The sequence below is a fragment of the Puccinia triticina genome, chromosome 3A (assembly GCF_026914185.1).
Source record: "Puccinia triticina chromosome 3A, complete sequence".
NCBI lineage: Eukaryota > Fungi > Basidiomycota > Pucciniomycetes > Pucciniales > Pucciniaceae > Puccinia > Puccinia triticina.
The window spans coordinates 7,297,587-7,310,172 of record NC_070560.1 but is presented as its reverse complement, the minus strand read 5'-3'; the positions used below and the strand labels follow the sequence as shown (position 1 = coordinate 7,310,172).

The window sequence follows — 12,586 nt, the reverse complement described above, 5'->3', positions numbered from 1 at the left end:
CTTCTTCGACACGAGGTATGATTGAATCGGCTCCCAGGACTTCCGAAAAGCCTGATACTCTGAGACGGAAGACACGCCGCCCTTGGCCACCCACGTTTCCACGAGCGCGTCCAGATCCCGCTCTGTGAAAAGGGCTGTATCCACCTCGCCCCAATACGCGATCATTGATTCCTTTAACTTGGGCCATTCGGGCGGTTTGAATCCGTCCAGCGTCTTGACGATTGAGAAAATTTCGCCAGCTTGAACGAAGCAGCCCAACTGCCGAGCCATGTCGTACTCAGACGCGCCGTCCAACTGAGCCGCCAGCTCATAGAAATCGAGAAACTCCTCGACATCGGTCCCATCGAAACACAGGTTTTTATTCTGTGGCTTGATCTTAACCATCATCCGATGGGCTGGTCCAGCAATTGGGTCGGCCATCTCGAACAAAATGTAAAGTGCGTCCAGGGCCTAGGAAAGGAGGTGGTTTGCGGCTCACGTATGTGGCGGACGTAATGCTTTGACGATAATAGTAGATACCCTCGGAGGTGCAACTATGGGAGGAACTTACTTTTGCCTCCTGTAGCCTCCACGAATAAAAAACGGTAGGTTCCTTCTTCCACGGTGGGGCGCCCAAAATCGGAAGAACTAGTGATTGGGGGATGAGAGAAACAAAGGAAGAGAATTCCGGGGGAGGAACCGGCAGAAAAAGTTGATAGGGATAGGGAATTCAAAAGAAAAGAGGGAGCGCCTCAAAACCGCCGGTCGTCTCGAAATCCCTAGAAGACGAGACTGTAAATCTTGAGGTCGCTGGTTCGATCCCGGCTCGGGGGACCAAATGTGGAACTCCGACCGGTGCTGGGCCGTCGGCAGTTGCTGGAAGGGAATGTTGCGCTGGTGCGCTGCCTTCACGGTGATCCGGGTGATGTGTGAGTCTGGGGAATCGAGGATAGCGGAAATGGAAGGGGATTTTGATTTGAGACGACGGGAGGTAGATTAATCCCGTCGGCGGTGGTTTGTTCGTTGGGAATCTGGGAAGAGAGCCGGCGAACTGGACCGGGGACCGTGATCTTAGAGGAAAAGAATCTGGAAGAGGATCGGCGCGGGGCTGAGAGGAGAAACTCAGAAGCTCCGCGAGTATATCGGTGAACAAAGGATCAATAAACTTTAGATTCCAGTTGATGAGATGATCTGACAAGGAAAATTTTGGTTCAGACGAAATCCCATGCCGCTCCAAAGCCTGAGTTCGAACTGAACTTAAACCTTGGAGTTGGTGACATGCTACGGACAGGTCATCATACACCGCGCGCATACGCGCGCAACAAAACAGAAAGAGAGGAAAAAAAAAGAAACAAAACAACAAAACAAAACAAACTGAGAAAAACAGGAACACGACCAACCCTCCACATAACCAAGCCTCTCCAACGCGCGCATATAGAAACAAAGAAAAGAATCAAAGAAAAATAGGAACAGAAAACAGGAAAAAAAAAGGACACAACAGCCAAAACAAACCAGCAGAGAGCAAAGAAGGGAACATGTGGGGTTCTTGATCCTGAAATGCCTTGAGGACTCATTGATCTTGACGACACGCGTGGGGTCTTGAAGTCTTGGTGAGCTTGAAGTCCCGCCGGATATCCTGCGCGCCTGCGGCGCCACGAGTATGGTCACCACAGCGTGTGTCCAATCACTGGTGTTGGGGAAGAGTTGAGTGTGTACCGGACCCAATGACCGGTGTTGACCAGCCATCAGATGGAGTTATGCATTCCAGGTGATGACTGGTATTGACCGGTCATCAGAAGGGGTGCCGTAAAATTTTGCTGGTCCCTGTTGGATGACCAGCAAACTTTTACCATTTCTGGTGGTAATTTTATGGCCCAAATTGTGCACCAGCAAGGAAGATTTTATGGGGTCACCAGGAGCCAAAAATCCAATCGTGAACCCCCCTATTGGATTGGTTGCACCTTTGATTATCATCATTATCCTAAAAAGCCTTTATAAATAAAACCCTTATTTAAATCCCTTCAAGAGTTTTGTTGAAAGTGAAGCTCACAATAATGGATGATTTACTAATGAAGGTAGGAATTGGAAATCATACTATCCAAGTATATTAAAGCCTCAGTTTTGTGGAAAAAAAATTCAAGGGTTTCCCCTACAAATGACCAAAATACAAAAAAAAAATCAAAGTTTTCCCCTTTTACAAAATAAAAAAAGAACTAGAATACAAAATCATAAAACTAGCCCACACCCTGCCACCTAACATCAGCAAGCTGATGAATCATGGCCCACCACCCATCCCTGTCTAGCAGGTTTAAAAAGTGGTGAGAGGAAGACCCCCAGCCCGTAAGCACAGGGGGTTCCACGAGTATCCCCCGCCGGACTGCGCAAATGCAACAGCGGACGGGGGTGAGGCGAACCCAGGCTGGAATTACAGCTTGAGGGCCGCCTGGGGAAATATGGATGCCAGTGTCCTCCTATTTATAGGAAATGGTCTGGTAAAGCTCCATCCCACCCATCACAACGGACTCACCACTCATCTTCAAACTGTTGCTTTGCCAATGCCGCCACGCAGTACAACCCACCCAGCTCCCTACCCACCGTTACACCTTGTTGCACCCTGGCCTTGACTCCAGGTGGACCAATTCCAACCCAACAGAAAGCGGCCCTCCAAGCAATCCTAGCCATGACAGAGACCAGCGTGTCCAAGCAGATGATCAAGTGGGCCATCGGCATCCCGCTCAATTTCATCGTCGTCGTCGAGGGCCACCTCCAGGCGCCCGTCGAGGACGTCAAGACCTGCTCGCAGTCCAAGCTCGAGGTCAAGCTCGAGCAGATCTTCCTGCTCGCCGAGACCCCCGGTAAGCTGTCCTTCCTGCTCAAAGACGCCAGCCGGCCCGTTGACCTGCTCCCCAAGGAGGGCAAACAGTTTGTGACCGTCGGCACCGATACCCGCTTGGATAACAGAGTCCTTGACCTCTGAGTAAGTTATAAGCCAAAAAAAAAAAAAAAACACGACTGAGCTGACCAAGATGGTCCCTGCCCCAGACACTGGTCAACCAAGCGATCTTCAGGGTGCAATCGCGCGTATGCAACCTGTTCTGCCGCTTCCTAGACAACAAGGGGTTCATCGAGATCCACACGCCCAAGATCCAGGGCGCGGCGACGGAGTCCGGCACAAGAGTCTTCAAGCTGGGCTACTTCGAGCAGACTGCCTTCCTGGCCCAGTCGCTCCAGCTGGCCAAGCAGATGGCCATCGCCGCCGACTTCGAGCGCGTCTACAAGATTGGCCCCGTCTTTTGGGCTGAGAACTCGACCACCTATTGTTGTGAGACTCCAAAAGCGGTTTGCACCTCTTATGGCTGAATTTAGAGAAGTATGTGTGGGGAAACCCCTGCTTCTCTGAAAGACAAAGACTGACAACACCCCCAGCTAGGCTGGAAGCAAGAAGACAGTGGTCTAGTGTAGTTGAATACTTTTCTCACAAGTGGCTCACAATGGACTGTGTATTTCAAAATATAAAGCTAGTATTTTATTATGTGGCGGAGAGTGTGAGGGTGATAATTTATTTGAATCTCGTGGGGGAAATGATCTCCTTGATTGGATGGGGGGAAAAGGGAGAGAGAGCCCCTCCTTATATAGGAAAATGTGAGGCATTTGTGCTGGTGGTCTATGTACATGAGGGGTTTTGGCTGGTGTGCCTTTACAAATGCTGTGCAAATACAGCTATGTACAGTGTGGCAGTGTATACATGAGCAAATTTAGCTGGTGATCTAGTTACAAGTGTGGCTTACACAGCCCTCTGGTTGCTATGGAGTCTTCTCAAGTGACCTGCACAGCTTTCTGTATTGCTGTGTAGTCTGCTTGAGTGACTTGCACAGCCCCATGGTTACTATGCCACTTTATTAATGTGGCTTGTGGTTGCTAGGTTACTGTAATAAGTGGCTTGTGGTTGCTACACAGCCACATCTGAGGCTGGCTGGTTGCTACGTAGCCACATATATACACACATATATGTGTAAAAGGGTAGTATGTAAGCTATATACATGCAGTTTTGTAAAACTGTGTATGTAAACTGAAGGGAGTGTGTGTATCAGTAGATGGTGTAATGTAACACTACATATGTAAACTAGAAATTTTTGAATTTTTCCATCCAGAACTAAAGCTTCTAACACATCGTCACATGAGTTGAGTCCCCCATCTGGCCCCTACACTCTGTGAGAGAGACTGATGGGTGTGTGTGTGTGTACAGCCGAGTTCATCGGGCTCGATCTTGAGATGGCCATCAACAAACACTACCATGAGGCCGTCGACCTGCTCAACAGACTCTTCCTGTCCATCTTCAGAGGTCTCCAGGCCTCCTCTGCCCCGGAGATCCAGACCATCAAGTCCCAGCACCCCCTCGATGACTTCACCTTCCTCGAACAGACCCTCTGCCAAGGAGGCCGTCCAGATCCTCATCGACAAAGGCATTGATATCCAGCTCGGTCAGGATATGGGCACCAAGCAGGAACGCATCCTTGGTAAACTCATCAAGGAAAAGGTCCTTCCTTGTATGTGTGTTGGGTGTGGACTGTGAGAGTTGTAAGAGAGTGTCAATGTTGAATGGAAGTTGGTGGTGCACCTGGTCTGTGACATGAATCTAGCTTTAATTATAAAGTAATTTCTTTTTCCTTTGCCTTTCAGTTTCATGATTTTTGTATGGTAGTATCTGTGAAACCTTTTTCTTGACACAACCATCCATAGAACCTCCTCCTTTGACCTCAAACTTGTTTTCTATGTATTATGATCCTTTTGCTTTGAAAGATAATTTATCAAAATTTTTAGGTTGTTTGCTATCACTGTGGAGCTGATCTTGATTGATAAATTAATTCTTGATGAAGTTTGAATTCTGAGGGAAAGTTGACTGTAACCATCACAAGACCCCCACATTTCAACTTTTGTAACCAAGCTCAAATCACATTTTAAATTTTGAATTGCAGTGTATGATGCAAGTACCTGTTTGCACAGAGTTGTGTCAAGTATTCAAGGGGTAATTGTGAAAAAGGGTTGGAATACATTAATCTTGGATCTGCAGCGGCAAAGCCGCCCTGGCCTCTAGTTTACTATATAATCTATGTACAAACATCTGTGACATGTGTTGTAGTCGAGATATAGGACTATGTCACAACAAGTTTATCTTTGTTCGAAGATAAAGACGGGAAGTCCTCCAATATTTGGCAATCTCAGATTTTCAATTCAATCTATCCATCAGCTTTTTTCATATAGAGTTTTGGAACCTTCATCGTTTATCAATCGTCTCAATTTTCAATCTTATATCGCTAATCAATCATACAGGCAATCCTCAACATCAACATCCTTTCAATCCGACATCAACATCACACTATTGATCAACTCGTTCAGTGATTTTATCTTCTCAACGGTTCCGACATCAAAGTTTTTTTTCTCTACTTCAATTATGTCCGACAATTCCTCTCCAATCCTTCCATTACGCGTGTTGCTTCCTACCTCTCCCAACACACAAAATTCATTTGCGGATTCTTCTTCCCCTCATCCAAATACATTTTTTCATCAGGGTACTCAACAGTAACTGTTTTCCCATGACCTCAGTCGCATCCGAGTCCGCTTTCTCTACAGGTGGGCGAGTTCTTGACAATTTCCGGATGCGCTTGAGCAAAGACACGGTTGAGGCATTGATTTGCACTCAAGATTGGATGAAGGCCAGCAAGCTAGCGGCCAAGAACTGAAAGGATTTACTTTAACTTTGATTTCTTTTGTTTATGACTGGCCACCCTCCATAATAGTGGAGGGAGTATTTCATAGGCTCAAAAAACTACATGCTATGCTTAATTATCCAAACAAACATTTTTTTCATTTTTTTTTCTGGAGCCTGTGGGCGGCGGGCCAGCAGATAAACGTGTTCAGGCCGGGCAACTATTTGAGCAAAATTTGCCTGGCCCGACCCGCCCAATAATATTGTGGCCCGCGGGCGGCCTGGGCTCGCCCAATAGCCATGCCTACAACAGTTTACACTTCAAGGATAATTAGATTTCCCAAAAAAATTACTCAAAGTTTGAGGTTGGGAAAATCATTGAAAAAAATCACTCTGTACTGAAAAAAAATGCAAACTGAGCGTGCTCAGCCAAAAAAATAAAAATGTGTCAGACTGAGTAAAAAACAATGGGGCACATTTTTGGGGTGATTTGTTGGACGGGCCTGCACAAGGCCCGCATGGGCCACTAACAGGCCCGTTGGGCCCATTGAAAAAGTAGTATTTGTTTGGAATTCCGATGCTCTGCTAAAATGTGAAATGGGTCAAACTGAATAAAAAACATGGGGGTACATTTTTGGGGAGATTTTTTGGACGGGCCTGAATGAGGCCCACATGGCCCCCACAAAGCCCACTGGGCCCATTGAAAGAGTCGCCTTGGTCAAGAATGCCTATGCTCAGCTAAGAAACAAAAATGTGTCAACCTGAGTAAAAAACATGGGGCCACACTTTTGGGGGGGGCTTATTGACAGACCTGCATCAGGCCCGTCAGGGCCCACCCAAAGCTGGTTTTGCCAACCCAGAAGTACTCTTGGTTAAGAATGCCCATATGATGTTTCAGAACAGCACCAATTGACCACTAATCAACAGAAGAAATTGAAGGGCTTCTGACATCTGTATGACATTTGTGCACTCACAGAAAGTATGTCCAGACCCTTTCCTTTTCCTTGGAACCCTGTTGGCCCGTACAGGCCTGATGCAGGCCCGTCCAAAAAGCCTCCCCAACAATGTGCCCCTAAGGTTTTTACTCAGTCTGACACATTTTATTTCTTAGATGAGCATATGCTTTCTTAACCAAGGCTACTCTTTCAATGGGCCCAGTGGGCTTTGTGGGGGCCATGTGGGCCTCATTCAGGCCCGTCCAGAAAATCTCCCCAAAAATGTACCCCCATGTTTTTTATTCAGTTTGACCCATTTCACATTTTAGCAGAGCATCGGAATTCCAAACAAATACTACTTTTTCAATGGGCCCAATGGGCCTTTTACGGGCCCATGCGGGCCTTGTGCAGTCCCGTCCAACAAATCACCCCAAAAATGTGCCCCATTGTTTTTTACTCAGTCTGACACATTTTTATTTTTTTGGCTGAGCACGCTCAGTTTGCATTTTTTTTCAGTACAGAGTGATTTTTTTCAATGATTTTCCCAACCTCAAAATTTGAGTATTTTTATTGGGAAATTTAATTATCCTTGAAGTGTTAGGGCCTGTACCATACGAAATCTGTTTTTAACGCGCAAGGAAAACAGTTTTCTTTTTTTCAATATTCAGTTTATCAAGAGGTAAAAACAGCCTCCCATAATCGTGTACCACAACTGCAGGCTTCCTGCACTTCTCTCCCGGCCCAAACTGTGTATGTACATACATAAATACATAACACATGGGTCCGGGGGGGGGGGGTGGAAGGTCCTCAACACTAGACCAATACATTCATTGTGTATTGGTCCAAGATGAGATCCCATCAGACCAATACAATGTATTGATCTGAGGGGAACACTCCCCTTCTTCCTCTTGGATCAATTGTATATCGGGCAGAGAGGAAGAAGGGGAGGATTCCTCTCAGACCAATCCAATAGAGCGGTCCGAGAGGAAGGGGGAGAGAGCTACTCAATACATAGTATTGGTGGCAGAACCCTCTCTCTTCCTCTCCAACCAATCTAGTTGTATCGGCTGGAGAGGAAGGAGAGAATTCCTCTCAGACTGATAATACATATCAGTCTGGGAGGATAGACGGACTGAGTTGTTGGCTTGGTCCAAGGTGATCATGGGTCGGTCCAAGGTGAGAGATACATATTTATGTTGCATTGGTCCGAGATGTGAGAGAGACCAATACACATGTTGCATTGGCCGAGAGAGGCCCCGGTGTCTTGGTTGCAGGGGGCTCAGCAGAAGGAAAACACACATGAGAAACAGGGTCAGACCTGTTCCTGGAAATTGATCGTTTTGAGCGAAAAACGAGTTCTGATTTCCCCCAGAAACAGGTGCTGTGGTACACGTTTTTGAGGGGAAACTGTTTTCCGTGAGGAAAGTCGTTTTCCGGCCAAAAAACAGCTTTTTGAGCCGCTATGGTACAGGCCCTTATTACTCCTTTCCAGAGCCCGTTACTGGATGTTATGGTTTCAGATACAGCTCAACGTTTGCTCCCGACTTTGGGCCCGGTCCTGGCTAATTTTGAGCCACAACCAATTGAATAACTTCCTATTTCCACTTCACCCACTCCTCATCACGCGGGTGATCAAACAATCACAGGGAGTGGATCTTTGCCAAGAGGACAAGAAGATGCGGTTTTGGGACTCATTGCGGGGTTGGATGTCAACAGTTTACTGGATAGAGATCAAACCATTTTGGTGAATTCTCAGGCCATTTCTTCTCTTCAACTTCAAGCAAGAAGACAGGAAGACACCATTTAACGCAATGATGTGACAATCAAGGAATTATCCCAGTTGTTGGTTTTTGCTAACAACTTCACTTGGATGAAATCTCATTACGTGCAAGAATTTCTTCAAGTTTGCAACACTATCAATACGGCCTCCAATTTGACTAATTCATGTTTAACCATTTTGGAAGAATTGACAACTCGGCAACAATTGGGTTTTCATCCTCAAACAACACCGCAAGAGCTACGCTTCGCTACAAAAAGTGGTGCTTTTGTGTAGCGAAGCGGGGGTACTGCTTTTTCAAATGATAATTAGCGATAGCGCGAGCGGAAGGCCGCTACTTAAAGCGGTAGCGAAGCGCCAGTACCACTACTTTAAATATGATTAGCGCGTAGCGCAGCGATTTTTATTTTTCGCTTTTGCTAAAGTTGAGCGTAGCGGCGAAATCGGCGCTTTTTGGCGCTATTAGCGCCTTGTAGCGCCAAAAGCGTAGCAAATGGGGCAGCTTTTCTTGAAAAAGCGTAGCAGGCCAGTACGCCTTTCTGTGGAAACTGCCCTAGATGAAAATTAATCATCAATCCTCCATCAATTATGATGCTGGGGATTGATATTGGAATGTTGCTACAGTAGCGCAGCAAAATTGCTAGAGTAGCGTTTTTTCCGCTACTGTAGCAATAAGCGTAGCAGAATTCTGCTATTCACCGCTGAAAATAGCTCGCTATTTTTGCGGATCTTTTCTGCTTGAAAAAAAAGCAAAAAGCGTAGCACCCAGTCCGCTACTAAAAGCGCAGCGAAGTGGGACCCAAATCGCTACGCTTTTGCTACGCTTACCGCTTTGCGTAGTGTAGCTCTTGCGGTGTTGCCTCAACCTCCTCATTTTTCCCATATCTACTTTTTGGGAAACATACATGAAACTTACCAATTTTGCTCCAAGATGAGGGACACTTTTGCGCAGTTCCATGATCACTTCTTGTCGGAAAGACAGAAGATTCTGTGGATTGCTTTGTATTTTCACACTCCATGGGGAAATTTGGGATACAATTGTCCTTCTTACAACTGGTGGCACGGTCTTTTGAAGAAGAATGCAGAGGCATTGGGGACACTGACGACTAGAGCTTCTTCCTTGGCCGGCTTTGTTATCAAGGATCTTAATACTGCGGAATCGTTTCTTCAATGTTTGGAAAGTGTCTTTTCAAATCACAAGGAGAAAGAGGAAGCTCAAGAAAAGCTTGCAGCTCTTCGCCAAGGATCTAAGTCGATTACCAATTTCAATATTGAGTTTAATTCTTATTTATATCTGGTTGATTATTCTGACTCAACCTTAGTAGCTTTTTATCAAGCTGCTGTTAATCCAAAGATTCATGAGTGCGGAATTATTCATTGGAATTGGTTGTCCATTAAGGGTCTAGAAGAAAAGCAAGAACGTGCAGTGGAATTGGCGCCAGATGCGGGGGAAGTAGCATCTTTGAGTCACCAACAATCAGCCCCATCTCCCCGAATTGAATACAGGTTTGCAGTTCCGCCAGCAGCATCTGTTGCAGTGGTTCCTCCACCCAAGAATAATCAGCAAGTTCCAATGGATATCAACATCATGTTGGCAGAAGCTGGTTTTACTTATCCTCTTTGGAGGGAAGAAGCTTTTAGGCGTGGGATTTGTATTTGCTGCGCAAACAATTTGATGAAGATCATTACAAGAAGAGAGGATGTCCAATTCCAGAAGAAAATTGGCTGAAAAGGATGCTATTTTGGCAATTTGGAAGAGTTGGGGAGGCTCTTTGCGTGAAGATAGGAATTGTTCAGACTTGAGCAAACCCCGTTACTCCGCCAGATGGAAGAGACAAGAATCACATTTAGAAGTAATTGATGAGCCGGTGTAAAGCTCAAAAGTGTTCCTGAGAACCTTTTGCTGAGTGTGGAAAGGGATGAATGAGGTTACCTCTGCCTTTCTTGGGTCACTAGACACTAAAAAAAGCCCCCCAATCTACCATTGGAAGGTTTATGTAGTGATAGTGGAGGTGTATCAAAAGATAGCCTACTTTGAGCAGGTGGCTTGAGGGTTATAGTGATGTAGCTGATGTGTAAGTGTTGTAATGAGGTTGTAATTTGTATGTAAGGGTGTAAAACCACAATATAGAGTGGGCTAATACTGTAGAGTGAGCAAGTATTGTACTGTTATGGGGTAAGCTGAGTGCAAGTAGTTTGCTGAGAGAAATAACAAGTGGGGGGAGGAGAGCCTCCTTAAAAAGAAAAGAGTGAGGGATTTTAGCTCCAGGGGAACAAGAGAATGAGGGGTTTTAGCTGCCCTGAAAGCTACAATGAGGTGATTGGTTGCACTCTCTAGAGAGTGCCAGACCGTAATTTCTCCCTGGAAGTCTGCCAGATTTGAACCATTCCCTCATGTGTAACTTTATTGTGGTTCAGCTGTATGTTTATACTGAACTCATACTGAGTTGTTCCATATCCAATCTTGTGTGTTCCAGTGAGTTAAACTCAAATATTGGTTTTCTCAAATCAATTGCTCATGCTGGCACCCACAGGGATCCTCCACTGGCCAGTGTGTACTGGAAATCAAGTGGATACACCCTCCAATTGAGTACCAGTATGGACATGCATTGAGTGGCAAAAGCCTCCGCTCAATGGTGGTTTGGAAGGCCATCAAGTTGAGACATACTCCAATCAATGAGCCTGGTTACTGGCAATGGATTGGAGAGCTTCACTTGATGGCCATGTATATTACTAGCCATTGATTTGAGACGTCCTCTGCTCAATGACCAGTTTTTAAGGCCATCACATGAAGGTTTTCTCCTCTCAATGACCAGTGTGCATTGGCCATCAAGTGGAGACACCATCCAATTGATTACAGGGTAATAGGCTGTGAAAATCTCAGCTCAATGACCAGCAAATAATGGTTGTTGAGCGGAGCCTTTCTCAGCCTGGTGAACCGGCATGCACCCCACATCGCGCTGGGAAAATCCCAGCTCAACAGTCAGCATGTACTGTTCATTCAGCTGGGCTTTTAAGAGCTTGGTGGACAGTATGTACTGCCTACTGAGCTTGTAAAATCCCAGATAGATGACCAGCATGTGCTGGTCATCGCGCAAGGGCTTCCCTGGCTTGATGACCTATGTACTCCGGGTTTGAGCTCGGAGAGCCAGGGGTCTGATGACAAGTGCATGCTGGTCACCAAGCGCGGCCTCTGCCAGTTTGATGATCAGTTTGTGCTTGTTGTTGAGCCGGAGAAGCCCTAGCCCAATGACCAGCACATGCTGGTCATTGATCTGGGCCTATCTGAGCTTGGTAGGCAGTTTATACTCCCTACAAGGCTGGGATACGCCCAGCTTGATTGCCAGCATGTACTGGGAGTCAGCTGGGCTTTCCCAGTGCGATGAACAGTACACACTGTTCATCAACTTGCAGTACATGTGCCAGCAACTTGCCAATGTCCACCCTCACGTTTGCCCAAACCTGAGGGTGGACGTTACATAAGAAAATAACACTCCCCGGAGGACACAGGGGGATACAAAACCAATCCAAGTTTCCCCGCGCGCCCACCTTCAAACCACCAGAAAAAAAATCAGCTCTTTTCCTCACATGTGCGTGCCACTCCTGCTGTTCCAAGGCCAATAATTTTCAGTGGTCTGGATACAGCAGGTCTGCAGTACCAAAGGCTTATCTAGCAGCCTGTGCTACTTAAGTGGCATGTGATAAGAGCAATCAACACCACATTTTTGCACCATGCACATGGAAACAAAGTTACCTGTGATTAATGAATCCTACGTTGTGGAACTTCTACGCAAGGCGTGATCTGAGCTTGGAAGGGAAATAGCAAAAACTAGGTAAGTTTAGGCTACAGGTGCTTGAAGGGCTGCCTTCCTTGAATAAGCTCTGGGAGAATGTACACTAGAATTTATAGTGTGGCGCAATCTGCTGAAGTATTCTATTATCTAGCTTTTTCAGAACCTAAGAACCAGGTTTTGTGCGCATAAAGAGATGTTATAAATGACGTGATTGGGTTTGTTATCAAGGGCAAGTTATAATTATCAATTTCTAAATTTATGATCTAACTCTTAACTATGATGATCTAATTATAATAAAGTGATGAATGCAGAAGTAATCTCTTAATATTACTATCTAGTGCAAGCATGGGGAAAAAGGAAACAGGAAGGGGCAAGGAAGGCCTCCTTTTATAGA

The 12,586-nt window shown here is 45.9% G+C and overlaps 1 protein-coding gene across 1 annotated transcript; it reads left to right on the top strand.

Moving 5' to 3' along the window:
• Positions 1-3,005: 3,005 nt before the first annotated feature.
• On the top strand, positions 3,006-4,449 carry PtA15_3A796 (uncharacterized protein; the record flags this gene model as incomplete). The annotated part of the gene is made up of 3 exons (XM_053167799.1): positions 3,006-3,060; positions 3,089-3,249; positions 4,231-4,449. 3 exons carry the CDS (start codon positions 3,006-3,008, stop codon positions 4,447-4,449), a joined length of 435 nt encoding a protein of 144 aa, XP_053018981.1.
• Positions 4,450-12,586: the final 8,137 nt, after the last annotated feature.